The following is a 19513-nucleotide window of genomic DNA, read 5'->3' on the forward strand; positions in this document are numbered from 1 at the left end:
AATCTTTGACAAAGCTGACAAAAACATACACTGGGGAAAAGAATCTCTTTTCAATAAATGGTGCTGGGAAAACTGGATAGCTACATGCACAAGACCGAAACTAGACGCCTACCTCTCACTTCTCACAAAAATCAATTCAAGGTGGATAACAGACTTAAACCTAAGGCATGAAACCTTAAGAATTCTAAATGAAGATGTTAAATGGCTCTTTGATGCTAGTTCTTTGTAAGGATTGTCGTTGTCTACTTAAACTATTTGGATTAAAAAAAATAAAATTCCTTAAAAACGATTTTTCATCTTCTACCTTCAAAAACAAGCTGCCCTGTAAGCTCGCCAGCCTTATGGTGACACATGCTCTGGAGCTGAATCGTGCTTTTATTTTCTGTGGCAATTTCAGACTGTGCTTCTCTTCTTGGTCAGAAGAGTTGAGTTTGAATCAAAAATCTATTAAAATATCTTCCTTCTATTTGCTATGAATACACTTAGCGACAACCAAGCCAGTCATGACCATGTGGAAACCTGACAGTGCATCCTCGTGACGTGGTGTCTGGACCTTGAGCCAGCATCCCAGCAGGTGCCTGGACGGGGTTCCAGGGCCTGGAGGCACCAGGGCCGTGGGCGCAGCTTCCTCTAGTGAACCGCCAGCCAGGTGGGTGGTATGAGGAGTTTCACGTGGGCCAGAGGAGCTGGTGGGCAATGGAGACACAGGTGGGGCTTCTGGAAGCCTGGCCTATAGCTGCACCTGCCTTACCCATTTTTCCCTGTTTAACATTTCTTTTCTCCTTTTCCTGGTTGTACTGTCAAACACAATGAAAGGCAACATATACGATCTGCTAATGCTTTTAGGTACAGCTTATACTTACTGCTTCACACGTAAGCAGGTTTGAGAAGCAACTTCCCTGGCATCCACTGGGAAGGAGTCATTTGGACACGTCAGAGAAAGGTTTAAGCAGGGAATGCCCTTCTCCGGTTGGGAACTGAGGCAGTGGCAGGGCACTGGCTCCCTCACATTCCTATTAATATTTTCCAGGCAAATTTTCCTCAGGCCCTGAACTCAGCTGTGCAGAGTTTCCCTACCGATGGGCCAGGACCTGCAGGGGTGGAGTTGCCCCTGCGTTGGGAAAGTTGTGGTGGGTTAAGCAGAGCATCTGCAGAACAGTTTTCTCATCTGCTTCGCCTTTTCCGTGGGCCGAGTGCAGAGGGAAGCAGGCAGGGGCACATCTGCCCCTCTCGAGCCTGCAGCCTGTCTTCCTCCATGTCCTCCGCCAGCCTCAGCTCTCTGCACCTGCTTCCGCTCTACAGATAAGCAGTTGTCCTCTGAACCAGTCATTTTGAGCTGGGTCTCCCCAAGCCTCAGGCATGGTGGGCAGGTACAGTGGCGTCTCCTGGCCTCCCCTTGGCCTCGAGGCCTGGGCAGTGCCTTGGGAGCTCAGAGAGGCTCCTGGCTGCGGGATGTGCTGCTGCCAGCGTGGTTCAGCAGATTCAGCGGATCCCAGCCAGAGCTGACCTTCTGTGTTTGCCCCTGGCCCTGGTGGGACATCTGTGCTGTTTTGACAGGTGGGACAGACCAGCGGGCAGGTGCTGCTCCCCTGACATAGAGGAAGCAGGACTCACACGGCCCTTCCTGGACTTGCAGACCCCGGCCTGCAGCCCACGCCTGCGTGTCCTCGAGGCTTCTCCTGCTTTGCTGCCCATGCTGCGGAGGAAGGTGGAGAGTTGACAGAAAGTGCCAGTGTAAAAATGAAAATAGTTGTTAATTTTAGGCAGTATCTAACAAGGTTTGTTCTAGTAGCTTAATAAAACAGAACTTTTCAATGAGAACTGAAAAATAATCTTTCAAAATCTAAACCTCTCATTAATTTTGCATTAATTATTATTTTTTAAATTAGGACCCTAGTCTGAGGCTGTGGAGGTTGACGTTTCATCTCTAAGAAGTTAAAGGTGATGCCAATGATGTGGTCTAGTTAAATTCTAAATTCAGTTAAATATTGGTTCGGTCAAATAAAAGATTCATTCCAGGTGGCACTGGTGGTATTTTGAGAGCTGTGCTCATTTTGCTCGAAGTTCATACCTCTGTGCTGCCAACCATAGAGACAAAGTGATTATTGCAACATCAGCTCAGCTTTTCTGAAAGGAAGTATAGATTTCCTTTCAATCAATTTGTATTAGTGTATGAATGCTCTATAATGAATTTTATGAAATTTTACTCCCTAGGAATATTTTAGCCTTAATCCATACATGATGATTTTATATTAAATTGTGAATCTGTAAAGTGTTCAATTATTGACATTTAGTAAGCAAAATATGACAAAGCAGTGCCAGCGAGGCCACTGGTCTGCATTGGGCAGGGGTTTCCTAATCCCCCACCTCCAAAACACAGAGGCTCGGTTCAAATATTTAAGAGCCAGTTGCCTTCTGATGGTCTGACCAACACGACTGATTTAAGAGACAAATCCAGGGACGCAGTGTAATCGGTAGGGCAGGATAGGAACCGATGTGTGAAGGGGGAGGTCGTTCCCACCTTGTAAGGGACAGTGAAGCTCTGAGGTCCCACGAGGCAGCGAGCTGCCTCTCTTGAGGGCTGGGGCCTGGAGGGCTCCTGAGCACCCCCGAGCGGGGGCTTCCCAACCCCACAGCCAGGGAGCCGGTGGTCAGTGCCATGTCCGTCACTAACTCGCCTCGCACCCCTACTCAAGCCGTGCTTGTCCTCTGTCCCCAGCCAGGCTGTGGCCGTGAGAAGTTGCCCATCCACACGTTTCATCGCAGACACGAGGCTCTGCGCCGCACTGGCTCTTCCTCTCCCTCCTCTTCTGCTCTGCTCACCGCCTATTGCCCAAGCCACAGAGGGCGTCTGGAGCACGTTAGCAGCTCATCATTTAATAACATTAGATTGCTGTCTGTGGTAGTCATCTCATGGCTGAGTAAGTCAGGCCTGGAGGGGAATGTTTACTGAAAAAACTGCTCAGTTGGTGAAGTTCCTGTCAAACCACACATCTCTCCGCGGGTCTGCGGCAGGGGTGACCGCTCGTTGCTCCTCTCTGTGTCTTGCATGCATTTGTCGATTGCAGAAGTACCTGCCGTCTGGCAAAGAGCTGTCTCTCATGGCGGGTTTACAGGACGAGTCTTGGACTAGTGGGAATCAAGCCACATTTGCCGCATGGAGGAGGCATCCTGACAGGCTGACCTGTGCACAGGTTGCTGAGCCTCGGTGATAGTCGGATGTGCACAAAGCAAGGTGAGCAAATAATATCTGGAAAGCCGAAGCATGCTCTGCCAGGAAAGAATACTTTACTAGCACAAAATATGCCTTTCATTAGGTTTGAGTGATAAGAACTACTTGATGAAATAAAATAAGGCTTTACAAACATTTAATATTTAAATAAGGACAGCAGGCAGTGGATTTTCACATTATCATTTGTGTCTGAGCCGAGTGGTGAGGTTTTTATAAACGACAGTCAAAATCCTGCTATGATGGTGCTGATAGGAGCGTAATTTTATCTGCCCCAAATATCCACCACAAGGAGCAAAATCAGAAGTTTATAAACAAACCCAAACTCACTACACTGTTTCTATGTCGGGGGCTGCTGGAGGATGAACACACTTTTCCTATTTCCTTGTTGGAGTAGGTGGAAGTGGCTGATGGTGCTCAGGGCATGGGCAGGGCCGGGGGTGGGTTAGGGAGGCTGCCAGGGTGTCCTGACTCACCCCACTGCATGTCTTGCAACCGGGCTTCCAGAGGAGCTTGGCTTTGAACCTGGCCAGTGGCTGACTGCCAGAGGGGCTCCCGGGAGCAGCAGAAGGGCACATGCAGGTACAGGGCAGGCAACCAGCTCAGTCACCACCTCCCTCCCATTCTTCTCCTCTGGGTTGAAGCCATGTCCCTCCTTGCCTCTGGCTCACAAATTGTCCTCAGTTTCTCTTCCTCTCTCTCCACTTCTTCCCTCATCTCTCCCCATCTTCCCCTCCCTCCTCTGCACTTATGATCAACTTTCAGCAAATAACTTGTTGCCTCTCTGTTAAAATGACCCCTCCGCAGCCTTCCCCTACCTCCAGGCATGCACATATCCCTCTTCCCCTGCCTTTTGGTATATACATATCCATGTTCCTGCCTACACCTGGTACATACCTAACCCTATTCCACTTGTCTCCGGGCATGCACAGCTTTTCCTCTGTTTCTCATGTGGAGGGCTATTTTGTTCTTTGTCTCTGTTGGCCACAGCCCAGGCATATCAAAATGCCAGGCAAGGCAGCCCGAAGGCTTTACCACCCTTTGTCCTCCACGAAGTCCTACCAGGTCTGCCTATGAGTTCAGTGGAGTGGCCCTGCTTCCCCCTGCACAAGGCAAGGTGAGCAGGTGTGGCATCGGGGCAGAGGAGCCGGGTCCCACCTGCGTGGCCTTGCACAACTTCTTTAAACAATCTGTGCCTAATTTTTCTATTCTCTAAATGGAAATAATGACTCCTCAACAGCTCTGTCATGAGGATTAAAAAAGTCAACCACCGTCTAATGCGGTTCCACTGTTGGGACTTGGGAAATGTAAGCTCAGTCTCTTCAAGTTCATTCTCTTTCCAGAATATTGTCTCACACCCCAAAATCCTCTCTTGGCTCCTCATGGCTTTAACCCACCTGCACTAAGAAAGGCAGGTCAGACATAGACCAGTAGAACAGAATAGAGAACCAAGAAATAAATAGACATGTCTATAGTGCACTCATTTTCCACACAGTGGGCAAGAACATACACAGGGGAAAGGACAGTCTCTTCAATAAATGGTGCTGGGGAAACTGGATATCCATATGCAGAAGAATGAAACTAGACCACTATCTCTCACCGTATATAAAAATCAAATCAAAATGGGTTAAAGCCTTAAATCTAAGACTTGAAACTATGAAACTACTGAATGAAAACATTGGGTAAATGCTCCAGGACATTGGTCTGGGTAATGATTTTTGGAGTAATGCCCCCAGAGCACAGGCAACCAAAAGCAAAATTGGACAAGTGGGATCACATCAAGCTAAAAAGCTTCTGCATAGCAAAAGAAACAATAAATAAAGTGAAGAGATGACCCACAGAATGGGAGAAAATATTTGTAAACTACCCATCTGACAAGGGATAAAGAACTAGAATATATAAGGAGCTCCAAAAACTCAGCTGCAAAAAAAACAAATACTCTGATTTAAAAATGGGCAAAAGGTCTGAACAGACATTTGTCAAAAAAAGACATACGAATGGCCAACAGGTATATGAAAAAATGCTCAACATCATTAGTCATCAGAGAAATATAAAGCAAAACTATAATGAGATATCTCACCCCAGTCAAAATTGTTTTTATGAAAAAGGCAATAATGAATGCTGGCGAGGATGTGGAGAAAGCGGAACCCTCATACACTGTTGGTGGGAATGTAAATTAGTGCAACCACTATGGAGAACAGTCTGGAAGTTCCTCAAAAAACTACAAATAGAACTATCCAGCAATCCCACTGCTAGATGTATATCTAAAAGAAAGGAAATCAGTATATGGAAAAGACATCTGCACTCCCATGTTTATTGCAGCACTGTTCACAGTAGGCAACATTTGGAATAAACCTAAGTGTCCATCAATGGATGAAAAGATAAAAAACATGTGGTACACAATGAAATGTTATTTAGCCCTAAAAAGAATGAAATCCTGCCATTTGCAACAACACGGACGGAACTGGAGAACATCATGTTAAGTGAAATAAGCCAAGCACGGAAAGACAAATCTTGCATGTTCTCACTCATATATGGGAGCTAAATATTAAAACAATTGATCTCGTAGAGACAGAAAGCAGAACAATGGTTACCAGGGGCTGGGAAGGGTAGCAAGGAGCAGGACATAAAATGGGGATGGTTAATGGGTGAGAAAACGTAGACAGAATGAACGATATTTGATAGCACAACAAAGTGACTATAATCAACAATAAGTTATGGTATACTTTAAAATAACTAAAAGAGTGATATTGGAATGTTCATAACACAAAGAAATGATAAATGCTTGAGGTGATGGATATCCTGATTACTCAGATTTGATCATTACACACTATATGCCTGTGTCAAAACACATGTACCATATAAATATATGCAACTATTATGTACTCATAATAATTAAAAATTTAAAAAAATAAAAGAAAGTCAGGCCAGGGGCCTATGATCAGGTGCTGGCTGAAATAAACAGAAAGTTCTCCCAGCAGCCTTGCACTTTCCCAGGGAGACATTTCATTAGTGGGTGGGAGGGGTGGATGGAAAACCTTGGGCCCTGCTGCTAGAGGGCCTGCTAGAGAATTTGGTCATCTTTTAGCGCGGAGGTTTAGGTCGAATCTTTACGTGCAGAAAGTTCTGCAGTTCTCACAGCGACTTGCCAGAAAACGTCGTTCCCAAATGTTTTTAAATCTTCCATTCTGCAACCCACCTCACCCTCTGGTGTGCCCTTGCCGAGCAACTAAGTGCGCAGTATTAGCAGGAAGGGGCGTAGGCTGTGGGCGGGTGTAGGGTCACATTGCGCAGATGACTGGCTGTTGTAAGAGGGAGGAAAAGTAAACAGAAAGTGACCACCCTGGGGACACTGGCCGGGAGCCCGCTTGCTCTGGGCGTCGTGCCTCCCAGGGACGCCCAGAGTACCGGGGCCAATCTCTGCCTCGCTCCCTGGTCACCGCGCAGCCTCGGCGCCGCCTGCAGGCACGCCCTCCCTCTGTGCAATCGGCACCTCCTCAAGGCTCCCGGCGGGCGGGAGGAGCCAAAGTCGGCTCAGCCACTGGCCCTCTTTGCCCTTTCACCGCCAGAGTGACGGATTGCACCAGTCGCTGCCCGGTTTGTGCTAGGCCCGCGCCCGCCTCGCTCGGCCATGGGCAACGCCAGCTCCTCGGTGCTGGCCCGCCTGGGCCTCCCCGCGCAGCCCCGGCCAGGGTGGCTGGGGGTCGCCGCCCTGGGTCTGGCCACGGTGGCGCTGGTGGCCATCGCCAGGCACCGTGGGTGGCCCAGGCGGCGCCGGCGGCTGCAGCAGGTGGGCACCGTGGCGCAGCTCTGGATCTACCCGGTCAAGTCCTGCAAGGGGGTGCCGGTGAGCACGGCGGAGTGCACCGCCATGGGGCTGCGCAGCGGCCACCTGCGGGACAGGTACAGCTGAGCCAGGGCGCACATGACAACGGGAGGCCTGCCAGGGATGGGGAGGGATGAGGGAGGTGGGGCCTGCCCTATCTGGGGAAGGCTAATAGAGGTTTGCCACCTGAGTTTCCTGAGCTGACTGTTGGACTTCTGATCCATTCGCTGGGAAGGCCAAGTTCATGTCTTATTTATTTTTGGTAAAGTAAGTAAGGGCAATCCCCTACCCCTGTCTGGATGAGAGATTCTTCCTTTTAACAGGAGGGGGTCTAACCTGGTTATGGACAAGGCTCCTGCTAGCTCTAAAGTTTCAGATTCTTAGTATATAATACAATAGTAGGAAAATATTAATAACATGCTGTTGGCACCAGAGGGAGCAACAGAGAACCCACGTGAGGGGTGGGGAATCTTTTCCTGTTGGAAGGCTGCATTAATGTAGCTGTAATCAGATAGGGCCACGTTCAAGAAACTTCTATTAGATATACTTAAAATGTACATTATTTTGTAAAAATCTAACTACTATGTACTTAATAATCTCAAAAAATGAAAACTTTGTTAATTTTAAAGTTAACTAACCTTTTAATGACTTTGTTGTGTCTGCATTTTATTGGAAAGCCTTTGAATAGCTGGTTGCAGCATGGAGGTCCACAGTTTCAGCTGATCCTCTAGATGGGTGTTAGTCATTTGTGGTCTTGAGGGCATCTTGACTTGGGTGAGGCAGGAGAATGTAGATCGACAGCAGTAGTGGTTGAAAAGCAAGAAAGCATTTTTGGGGGGCGTCTTGCTGAAGGTTTGGGTATTCTGCATTTTTCCACATTTCAATTGGATCTTTCTTAGCATCAAACAATGACTTTAAAATGTTGTCTGCTAAGAGCACAATCAATTCTAACTGTAGTTTTTTAGGTGCCTTGGTGATACAACTAGGTGAGGCTAAAATGCTAATTTGAGCGTGATTCATGATTCTTGAAGTCAGTGAAACTTTCATTGTATTCTCCGATTAATAGGTCTGTAACAGCTGTGTATTCTTCAAATGATTTGCATATATTATCCTGCTCATCAATAAGCTTTGCTAACTGGAGGAAATGTTCATCCAAAATTTCCCTTTGAAAAAGTGTTTTGAAAGAAGATAGCTTTTTTAGAAATGTTTGGCTTTTTTTGCCATGTATCATATATAGACTTAGTTTTACCTTGCAAAGAAATGTTGAAGTCTTTTTGGTTTGACATGATATCACACAGAAATGCTGCATTCCTACAGAAATCTTTTTTCAATAATTCACATTGCTGATTCTGTTCTTCATAAAATTCAACTATCTGTTCTTGCAGAGATAAAATTGTGGCTAACACCTGTCCCTGCGGTAGCCAATGCACTTTAGAATGATAGGGCAAATCCACACTGAATACCTCACGGTTCAACTTCAGTACGTTACAAAACTGACCATGCCATTATGCATTTGCATAAATATAGTTAACAATACTTACAACTTGTTGCAAAGTGTCACTTAAAATAGTAGCTTTAGCACAGAGATTTTGCTGATGCAAGATACAATGAAAAGAAATGAGAGCATCTGGATCTGTTAATACTTTTTTTTTATCTGTGCAGTAAACCTTTCATGTTTTCCTGTCATGGAATGTGCACTGTCTATACATACACTTACTAAATTTACCAAATTGAGTCCAACTTCATGACATTTATCTCGAAAGTTGTTGAAGATATCTATTCCCCGTGTTCTGTTTGCAAGAACACCCAAAGCGAGTAACTCTTCGTAGCAAAGAAAATCTTCTGTTATGACCTAAATGAAGCATAAAACCTGTGCCGAGTCAGTAGTATCAGTTGAGTTATCCAAAATGATTGAATAATATATATTTTCCTTTTGAAGTATTGCATGAAGTTGTTCTGTTAAGTTGAAGGCTAATTCATGCTGCTGATCAGTTCTGGTTCTCCTTAAAAGAGGCAGTTGTTTGTACTTTGAAACGTTATTGGAGTCTAAGCATCCTACAACTTCGACAATGCGTTCTTTCACAATTTCTACTTCACTGAATGGCTTCCCTTTTTTCCTCAGTATATAAGCTACTTTATAAGTTGCCTCAGTGGCATTATTTCCAGGTCTTATTGCTGCTTGAAAGAATTGTCTTTGCTTTTTATTCAGTACTTAATATGCAGCAGACACTGACCTAAATCTTGTCCTGTTGTTTAGTTTATTTAAGCCTCATAACAGTCTTGTGGGCTAGATATTATTATCTCCATTTTGCAAATAAGGAAACTGTATCGGAACAGTTGAGTATCACACCCAAGATCACAAAACCAATGCGTGCTGGGGGGATTTGAACTCAGATCTGTGTGTGTCCAGCACTTAGGCCGTTTCTATGTTATGTATGATATAGAAGTATAAAGATTGCACCAGGGATTAGGAGACCTTGGGCGTAGTCTCTGCTTCTCAGTTTTTTCATTTGCAAAAATAAAAGGTTGAACTTGATGGTCTTTAAAACTCTGTCTTACCTAGCTTTTATTTATCAAAAGATAACTGAAAATGCGAAAGCAAGCTTGCTGGGAAAAACTCTGTTTAACAGCTGCTGTTCTCTCAATGTAAGAATACAGTAACATAGCGACAAGTATTCCTAGAATGCAGGGGAAGACCTTGTTTATATGATTCCATTCTGAACCTGTGTCTTTGGAACTGTTAGAAGCTTGGATTTTCCTCTGTAAGTGCTCTGTGCCCTCAAATTTCTAGGGTATTTTGTTCAGAGCTTAGTATGCTTGTGAACTCTTGGCTTGAGCACCCTCAGCCTGGAGGTGTTTGAGGTCTGCCCAGCAGAATGCTGGCACTGGCTGGCTGGAGTAGATGCCGGGTGGGCATGTCTGTCTTCCCTGACCTTGTAAACCCCTGCCCTCCTTAGCAGACTATATGACTTGATCATTTATATCTGTCTAAATCCCTTTGGAAGCCAGCCCTTTACTTCTTCTGCACAGACTGTTAACTCTTGGAGAGAGGACGCTCCTAAGTTTATTACTCAGTGTGTCATTCCCTGCGTGATTCCTGCTGTCTTTCTCTTTCCAGAGTTCCTGCTTTCCCTCACCTTCAGGCTGCTCCTAAGGCCAGTTTGCAAACTGGAAGTGAAATTTATCAGTTGTTTGGGGTCCACATCCTGTTGTTATTGGTAGTTCAGGCCATAGTAGCCTTTTTGGGGAATCAGAGCTCTGGGCTCCTACACCGATCCCAGTATCACATACTCATGCTTTACCTGTAACATCAAGGTTCTGGCATTTATTATCACACACTTAATCGGAGTAACTTGGTCATGACAAAATTCCCACTCCAGACTTAATCTTTCCTTTGGATCTGGCAGAATAGAGCTAATTATTCATTCACTGGGCATTACTTGTGTGCAAGAAATGAAAATTATTATTACCCAGGTTGACAGGGTAATAAAATGGTTGGAGTACGTTACAAATGGCAACCTTTTACCTTTGATCATTGTCCTGTTCCAATGTTGGACTCCCTGTAAATTGCCACTTGCCTTTTTAATTGCAGCAAGAAGCAGGAAACTTCTAGCTACCATTTCCTGCTGTTTACCCCAGCAGTAAGCTCCTATGTTATTATACAATGGGCTGGAGCTGAGAGTGGAGCCATGAGCCACAATGAAGGGTGAATGTTGTAAGGGATGAATGACAGACAAGAAGACAGCCCAGAGAAGGGCTGTCAGAAGTGGTGTGCAAACAGGGGTGTCACTCCTATTTGCACTTGAGTCTAACTGTGTGCACTTCTTAGAGGGAGTCTTATGTGGGGATGGGGCATGGTGGAAGTTAAGGGCACAAGCTTTGGTGAGGCTAACCAAAGAACTCCGCACCTAGGAACAAAGCAGGAATAGGGAACAGGGCCCAGCCCCAAGGGAATGAGGCTGTAATGAAATTGGCAGGAATCCCCTGATTTGCAGAACCCACCCTAAGGATGAGAGAATCAGAGAACCCTGGGATTCAGATGATGCAGGGAGTGTCCAAATGAAGGTAGGAAAGCCCCCTGAACTCACCAAGTGGGTTCTTGGCTTCTCACAGGAATGAATTTGAGAGTGAGCCAACTAGCTACAGGAAGATTTTATTGAGATGGAGACAGACAACAGATCCTACTCCAGAGACAGAGTAGGTGGCCTTTCCCAAACAGGAGGAGCACTACTTATGGGGCAATGGTAATATTTTTAAATGTTCAAAAACTCTGTTGGGAAACAGCTGTTCATGACCATCATTGTCTTGAGGTCAGGCCATAAAGGTTAATCATAAAGGGCACAGAAAGGTAAGCACAGACAGCTTGAAAGGCATCTAGCTTAGTAATTCATCCATCTTCAGGTGGTCCCAGGCTGGCGACTTGCTGGTGATTTCCTTGTTGGGGGGGGTGCGGTTAGGGTCTGGTATCAGCCAAAACGGCTGCACTTAGGCTCTCTCAGCCTTCTTTTTCTGCCTTATCCCTGCATTACGAAGACATCTAGAAAGAAAAAGGAGGCCTCCTCAGAGGGTTGGGGACTTGCTGTTGCCCATCAGTTCTTGGGAAGGGAGTGGCCAAGACAATTCCTAACATGCCTTTGCACTGCCACACCATCACACATGCCAGGTAGCAGGGCACAGGCTGCAAGCCATCGTCTGCTGGCGTGGTTGCAGGGAGGGGACAGTTGAGGCAGCACCTGGAAGGGACTGTGCTGATAGGGAGGTTCCAGATGCGAGACTCTCTGCCAGGGTTAGGAAAGGACAGAGACCGCGGTCTCTGAGCTCCGCTACTGGATGTCCTCAGAAGGTTACCCCAGACATTCCCAGTTGGCTCTAATCATATTTTGAAATGTCTTCCTGGGAGGAGCTGCCCCTCATTCCAGAAGGGGCTGTGCTTTTTATCCTGCTCACATTTGCAAAGCCTCTGGCTTTCAGGTGCTGCCCACTGATCAACACCCACAGAGCTCCTCACATTCTCCACTTGTCCACAGAGTCTATGTTCTTTCTAAAATAATGGCATTGAAATTTATTTTCCCTAGAAGTGCAACACTTTTTTTTTTTAGCAACCCAAACATTTGTGCGGTGCAACCCAAACTTATGTGAGGCTGTAGATTAAAGCCTAAGTGATGAGGCGCGGCCAGCTCCCCTCAACTGGTCAGCTCACAAGTGTGAAAACTGAGCCTAGCACAATGGGCTCTCTAGGAGATAAGTGGAGTTTTTATCTAACACATGACTTTCGTGACTCTTTGTTCTCTACATCAGCGTGTGTGCATGAAGAGGGAAGGCTGTCAGGAAATTTCACATGCCCCAGCAAGGTAAACAGAGTAGAAGCCAGCTGGGGTTCTCTTGGAGTCAGCAACATTGCAAGACCTTTGTCTAAGGATCTGGTTCTCTCAGGCCAGCAGTTTTGGACAACCACATCTTGTTCTACAACAAAAAAACCTGGAAGATATTTTGCTTCTCCCAGGACCTCAGAGACATATTTAACAGGCCTGGGGAAGCTTCTGACCAAAACAGAGTCCCCCACTGAGCAACATGGTTGGCTGAGCAGTGAGGGAAGGTCCCTAAACCAGCCTCATTTTCTGGTTTTTGAAACTGGAGATTTTCCTATATTGGCCAGAATCTCTCTCCCGGGACTGTTTCTGCTAAATTAGCTCTTTTGGGGGTCGTCAACTTTTAGATTTAAAGAATTTGGCCAGACCTGGATAATTGTCTAGAAAGTAATTATTGAGTCCAAACTTGGGGTGGGTAGAGGGTTTTGAGGAAATAAAAATCTAGAGGGAAGCTATTGAGAGATGGAAGAGAATTTTCTGAGTGTGCCCTTGTTTGTTCTCTGCAGGTTTTGGCTGGTGATTAAGGAAGGTGGAAACATGGTCACGGCCCGGCAGGAGCCGCGCCTCGTGCTGGTCTCCATCACCTATGAGAACAACTGCCTGATGCTGAGGGCTCCCGGGGTGGACCAGCTGGTTTTGCCCAGCAAGCTGCCTTCCTCAAACTCACTCCACGACTGCAGGTGTTCTGCTTGGGGGCATCCGGGAAACTGCAACAGACCTGATTCTAACAGGCTCCTCTCTGTGTTGTGTCTTGCCACAGTTTGCACAGTAGATGATGAAATTGGTAAAGGAAACATTTAAGGGAAGTATAGTTTGGACTGGGATCAGGATGGTGCTCAGGTGTGAATGGATGGTGCAGAGTATTGTTTTAAGTGGACCCAGGATTTGTTTTAATTGGATATGGGAAGACACAGAGACACAGAAATGACTGTCATGAAGAAATTGTTCATACTGACAGATCTCCAGAATTGGAGGCTTGGCACGCCACACAGGGCCACATGGGGAAGTGCCAAGGTTGATCAGGAGGCAGAGGAAACAAGGGGAAAGCGTGGGTGGTTTCCGCAGGAAAGGAAAAGCCAGGCAGGGGAGGCAGGCTTAGGCTCAGCTAGTGTGAATAATTTCAGTGGGCTCTGGGGCGCAGGGCTTATCCCTAGCTGTCTGGTACCTGGCTCTGGGGTGATTAGGGCAGGGGACTAGTGGCCCAGCATGTGAGCACTCAATAAAGGAGGTGGTTGGGGGTGCGGGCTCAGGATGGGATGGTGTCCATATGAAAGGCATGCTTGCAGACCATCAGTGTGCTATTTCTAGGAATTCACTGGCCCTGGGAGGGGCAGTCCTGTCAGTGTCAGCAAGGCCCCAAGATACCAAAGCAGCAAAAATACAGAAAATAAAAAGCATGACTAATACAAGTATAAAGGGGGCACAACGTGTCAATCTTTAGGGCTTGTCTCCTTTCATTCAGATCGGATGGACCTGTTTTCAGCATTGTCGGTACTCTAACCAGGCAGATCAGACTGGTAGTGGAGACTTTAGCAGCTGCGTCCCAGGGCTGGATGGTAAGGATGCTGGAGCTTTCAGTGTGACTCTGCAGCCTCTGTGGTCTGTGGTTGAGACTAAGGCACATTCGACAGGAGTTGGGTGGGACGGCCAGAGACACACCACAGACCTTGGCTTCCTTTCGGTCCATAGGACCCCTGCTCAGCTGCCAAGTTCCATGGCTTGCTGGGGTCTTGCACTTTGACATTAGGAAGTCCTAGGACTTAGGTGCTTATCATGGGATGATCTGGATCTCCTTGTAACCAACTGAACTTTTTGAGCATGTGGAAGTCAGTGTTGTGCAAAGGTCCAGGACTCAGAAGAGTGACTCATGTTATTCCCTGAGCCCTCATCTTATGCTTTTGCAAGCAAAGTGTCTGAGCTGAAATCCACCACTAACAGTACCCACTTTTCAAAAGTTTGAACAAATAATTCACTAAATACAATAATACTAAATATGAGGCAGATATCATTAATTCCACTTGACAAATGAGGAAACCAAGACTTAGGTCACTGTCATGCAAAGGTGGAGCTGGGATTTGAAGCTGCCCACCTCCTAGGTTTTTGCTTTTAACACCCATGTGCAGGGAGAAGAAAAGCTTCTCCGCAAATGACAGGTTCTGAGGACATAAATCCATTGAAGAGGAAAGCTGTGGACATCTCAATTTGATTGAAGGACAGTTGAAACTCGTGGGTAAATACTTAGTTGACCTGTGTCAAGGGAAGGGTATGGATATTGCTCTGCAAACTCGCTTTGTCACTGACAGTGAGTGAATTTTACCCTTGAGGATCCTCCCTTTGCTAAACAGGCAGAACTCTAGGTAGGCACAAACCTCCTTGAATGGAAAGAGGGAAAGAGGAGGGGCTTGTGGAGGAGTCTGACAAAGACTCCAAGTGAAGCCTGTTCTTGCATAATTCTGTTCCACACAGCAGTTGTATTTCTGGATGAGATAGAAATAGAGAGCCTGGAACCCTGGTAGTTTGGTGAAACCAACCGCTGGGAGCTGTGCACTTGTATTGATAAAGGGGCAATCAACACACTGCCTCTCCAGCTAGTTAGACACGCTGTAACTAGTTTAGCCTGTATTTACAAGCTATTTTTAATGGATTTGTTGCTATGGAAACTGCTAACAATGCACGGAAAAAATGATATAAAGTAGATGGTGTTTTAGTCAGCTCTGGCTGTTATAACATCGAGGGGCTGGTAGATTCAGTGCCTGGTGAGGGCCCTCTTCCTGGGTTGCAGATGGCCACTTCTCATTATGTCCTTACATGACCTTTCCTTGGTGCCTGCATGAAGGGAAAGAGAGAGAGAGAGAGCAAGCTCTAGTGTGTCTTCCTTTTCTTATAAGGGCACCAATCCCATCATGAGGGCTCCACTTCATCTAAACCTGGTCACCTCCCAAAGGCCCCAATAACATTGTGGGTTAACAAATGAATTTTGGGGAGACACAAACATTCAGCCCATACCAGATGGTAAGTGACAAACAGAGTGATCATTACGGCCGGCTCACCAGAACTGACAATAACAAAATAAACCAATAACCTCAAGTTGGAAAAAAGAAAAGGAAGTTCTTTTAACACAGCCATTTGGACAAGGCTGAAATGTCATAGATTTTATTTTATTTTATTCTGTTTTTTAACTTTCATTGCAAGTGTTTTGCCCGTTCACCCTGTGTAGTGTTAAGATTTTTTTAGAATAATTATAGAACAGTTTGGCTTCTTGATTATCACAGGATTTATGAGTGATTATTACCTAAAAAGGCCAAGCTTATATTTTAAAGTAGGATAACATTAAGAAGTGACTTCAACCCTGGACAGTCCAACAGAAGTTTGATTTCTTTAACTGCAATAATAGTTTCCTTTGTAAAAGAAGAATGTACAAGATAGGAAAAAGACAGTGTTTTTCCTACTGCCACGCCACTCACCTCTGGACCCAAAATGTGTGGATGTTTCTCCCCAACAACCAGTTCTCTAGTGGACGCCAGCTGGGTGTCCTACAATCCAATTCTGACACTCTCTGCCTGGAGGTAGCCTCAGATCCCACAGGTCGAGGGCTCAGTCCCACAAGACTGCCGCTTCAGATGCTAGTTGCAAGTCCCAGTTTGTGGCCTGTGCTTCTGACCAACTAGCTCTCAATTGGGAGTGCCCAAGACCCTCCCCAGGTTCAATTAATTTGCTAGAGTGGCTCACAAAACTCAGGGAAACACTTATTTACCATTACCAATTTACTATAAAGGATGAATAGTCAGATGGAAGAGGTGGATGGGGCAAGGTGCAGGGAAGGGGCATGTGTTACAGCCCAACCAGGTTCGTAGCCCGCTGTGAAAGAGGAAGCCAATACACTGAGACAGCAGGGGTTACAACAGAGAAAGAGTTTTATTTCGAAAGGCACCAGGCGAGGAGATGGGAGTAATTTCTCAAATCCATCTCCCTGAGAATTTGGGAGAAAGGGTTTTTAAAGATAATAAGGAAAGAATGCACACAAGATACAATGCTATGGTCAAGATTTATAGAAACAGCATGACCTGACCTACGTCACCAAAAGTTAACTGACCGAGAACAAAGAAGTTTTATAACTTCCTCAGACCCTCGCTGAGGCCCAGATGTCTGCAGTCCTCGGTTACCTCTTGCAAGCCCCCTCTTCTTCCCCGTTCCCGTAACATAAAAAGAGACTAAAGTTCATACTAACATAAGATGGTTCTTTAGGACATCAGTCTGCCATCTTCTCGGTCTGCTGGCTCTCCAGACAAAAACTGCTTTTGTCGCCCCAACACCTTGTCTCTCTACTTACTGGCTGTCCTGTGGCAAGTGGTACGAGCTTGGACTCAGTTACCGATGTACAAACAAACTGTAACCTCTCTTGGACCAATCACAGAGTTTCATCCAATCATAGGCCATATTCAGCCATAGCATTATAACTTGTGTACATTCTTTCCTTATCTCCCTGGGAGTTATTTTTGGGAAAGGGATGGTTACTTTCTTCTAGAGTTGAGCTACAAACTAAATTCTTCCTATAATTATTTGGCCTATGTGCAGAGCTAAGTAGAAGCTTTTAACCTAAAGGATATTACTGCAGGAGGTCAGAAGCAAAATGGAGATAGTTATGCTAAGCCTCCCTTCCCCTGTTACACATCTAGTTACATTATGTTACAGTTCAGTATGGAAAAACCTTTAGGCTGAACTTAAAGTATATAAGGAGGCAGCTTTAGGCTAAACTTAATCTAACAATTGTATTTCTAAGATTCATCTATTCGTTGCTTGTATCTAGTACCTATATAGCTATAATTCACTTTTTGTTTTGTTTTGTTTGAGACAGGCTCTCACTTTGTCACCCAGGCTAGAGTACTGTGGCATCATCATAGCTCACTGCAACCTCAAACTCCTGGGCTCAAGCGATCCTCCTGCCTCAGCCTCCCAAGTAGCTGGGACTACAGGCATGAGCCACCACGCCTGGCTAATTTTTCTATTTTTTGTAGAGATGGGTTCTTGCTCCTGCTCAGGCCGGTCTCGAACTACTAGCCTCAAGCAATCCTCCTGCTTCAGCCTGTCAAAGTGCTAGCATTATAGGCATGAGCCACCCCACCCGGCCTGTAGTTCACTTTTTCACTGCTGTACAATTTCCATTGTGTGAACTTGGTGCAATTTACTTATTCATTCTCTCGTCCATGATGATATTGTTACCAAAAGTTCAACACTTGTCCCTGAGGCTGCATCAGAAGAGTCAGGACAAGTGGTTTGAGGAAAAGGTAAGGGTGGTTTCTTAATTTACCAGCAAACAAGTAGGATTGAGACGCTCATCTTAAAGTGCTATCATCCTCCCTGTATGCAGAAATACAGAACTTTTAAAGGAAGGGTTTTCAGCTTCAGGCTGTTGCTGGTTAACTAGAGATGATGGTTCTGAGCCATCCCATCTCCAGCGAAGACAATCTGGTGACCACTGCCCGGACACTTCTGTTGAGCCATCTCCTATGGGGTCCAAAAAACAAAGGACACTTCCCTACCCCTCTGATTACTGGCCTTGGGCGGGATGCGGGTTTTAATTCCTAAAAGAATGTGGGGATTTTAAAGAGGCAACTTATAAAACCTTTTGCTCTTTTTCAGGCTTTACCTCTGTTACAATGTAAATTGCTCAAAGTTTTTTTCTAATATGAACAATGGCCTATGATCATTCTTGTGTATATCTTCTGGGAGCACATGTGCAAGAATTTCTTTAAGGCATGAATTTAGAAGTAGAAATACTGAATCAGTGAGTATGTACATGTTAACTTTTATAAGAAAATGCCAAATTGTTTCCCAAAATTATTGTACCAATTTATACTTTATCAGAGTAAGAGTCTGTTGTCTCATGTCCTCATTAATGAGGTTTTGTTAGTAGTCCTTATCATCTAGTTTTCTTACACTTGTAAACGAAGAATATAACCCTAAGACCTCCTGCTAACAGTAGGGACCCCCTCTTGGCCAAAGGGACCTCAGAAAAACCTTAAAACTGAGTTCTTAGCCATTCAGGGAAGGGAGATAAAACATACCTTTTTTTTCCCCCCACCCCCAAGACATACCTTTTTATACCTCCTCCCTTTTGGAGTTTAGATACAATGGTTGACCATCATTAATGTCTGTTAAAACAGAGATCATAAGACTGATCTTTATGACAGTAAGATACTAAATTATCAACAGGACCTAAGGCCATGCAAGGCAAAGGTTAAATCACACATGCAGGCCATCGATTTTCTTAACAGATCCCTTGAGTCTCTATGTTGTGGCTTATCTCTAATTAACAGACTTCCTTAACTAATTTAAAACAGTCCAACTTGAGTTCAGGAGGTCGAGACCAGCCTGAGCAAGATTGAGACCCATCTCTACTAAACATAGAAAAAATTAGCCAGGTGTGGTGGCTCTCTCTTGTAGTCCCAGCTACTTGGGAGGCTGAGGCAGGAGGATCACTTGAATCCAGGAGTTTGAGGTTGCAGTGAGCTATGATAGCACCACTATACTCTAGCCAGGGAGATAGAGTGAGACCCTGTCTCAAGCAAAACAAAACAAAACACAGCACAAAACATTCCAAGCCTTTAGACAGAGCTTTATTTCTTTAACTAATTACAAATCAAAGAATCTTTGAACTCACCGGTAACCTGTAAGCCCCCCAACCCTTACTTTGAACTGTCCCACCTTTTTGGGTGAACCAATGTACACCTTCCATGTATTGTTTCATTATTTTACCTGTAATTCCTGTCTGTATGAATATATAAAACTGAACTGCAACCCTACCTCTTCGGGTGCATTTTCTCAGGACCTTTTGAGACTATGCTCCCCAGGCCGTGATCACACATATATATTCAGCTCAGAAGAAATCTCTTTACATACATTATTTTACAAACTTTGGGATTTTTCCATTAGCACATTTTTTTTATTTTTTTTGAGACAGAGTCTCACTCTTTTGCCTGGGCTAGAGTGAGTGCCGTGGCGTCATCCTAGCTCACAGTAACCTCAAACTCCTGGGCTCAAGCGATCCTCCTGCCTCAGCCTCCCGAGTAGCTGGGACTACAGGCATGC

At 45.3% G+C, this 19513-nt stretch overlaps 1 protein-coding gene across 1 annotated transcript in view; it reads left to right on the top strand.

Annotated features, from left to right (window-relative positions):
* Positions 1-6752: 6752 nt before the first annotated feature.
* MARC2 (mitochondrial amidoxime reducing component 2) overlaps positions 6753-19513 on the top strand; it is a 45891-nt gene continuing 33130 nt past the window's right edge. The window contains exons 1-2 of the mRNA XM_012662193.1: positions 6753-7132; positions 12931-13104. Coding sequence (XP_012517647.1) covers positions 6861-7132; positions 12931-13104 — 446 coding nt within the window. The 5' untranslated portion in view covers positions 6753-6860. The remainder of the gene's footprint in view (positions 7133-12930; positions 13105-19513) is intronic.

This window comes from Propithecus coquereli, unplaced genomic scaffold, assembly GCF_000956105.1.
Source record: "Propithecus coquereli isolate 6110/MARCELLA unplaced genomic scaffold, Pcoq_1.0 Scaffold756, whole genome shotgun sequence".
Lineage (NCBI taxonomy): Eukaryota > Metazoa > Chordata > Mammalia > Primates > Indriidae > Propithecus > Propithecus coquereli.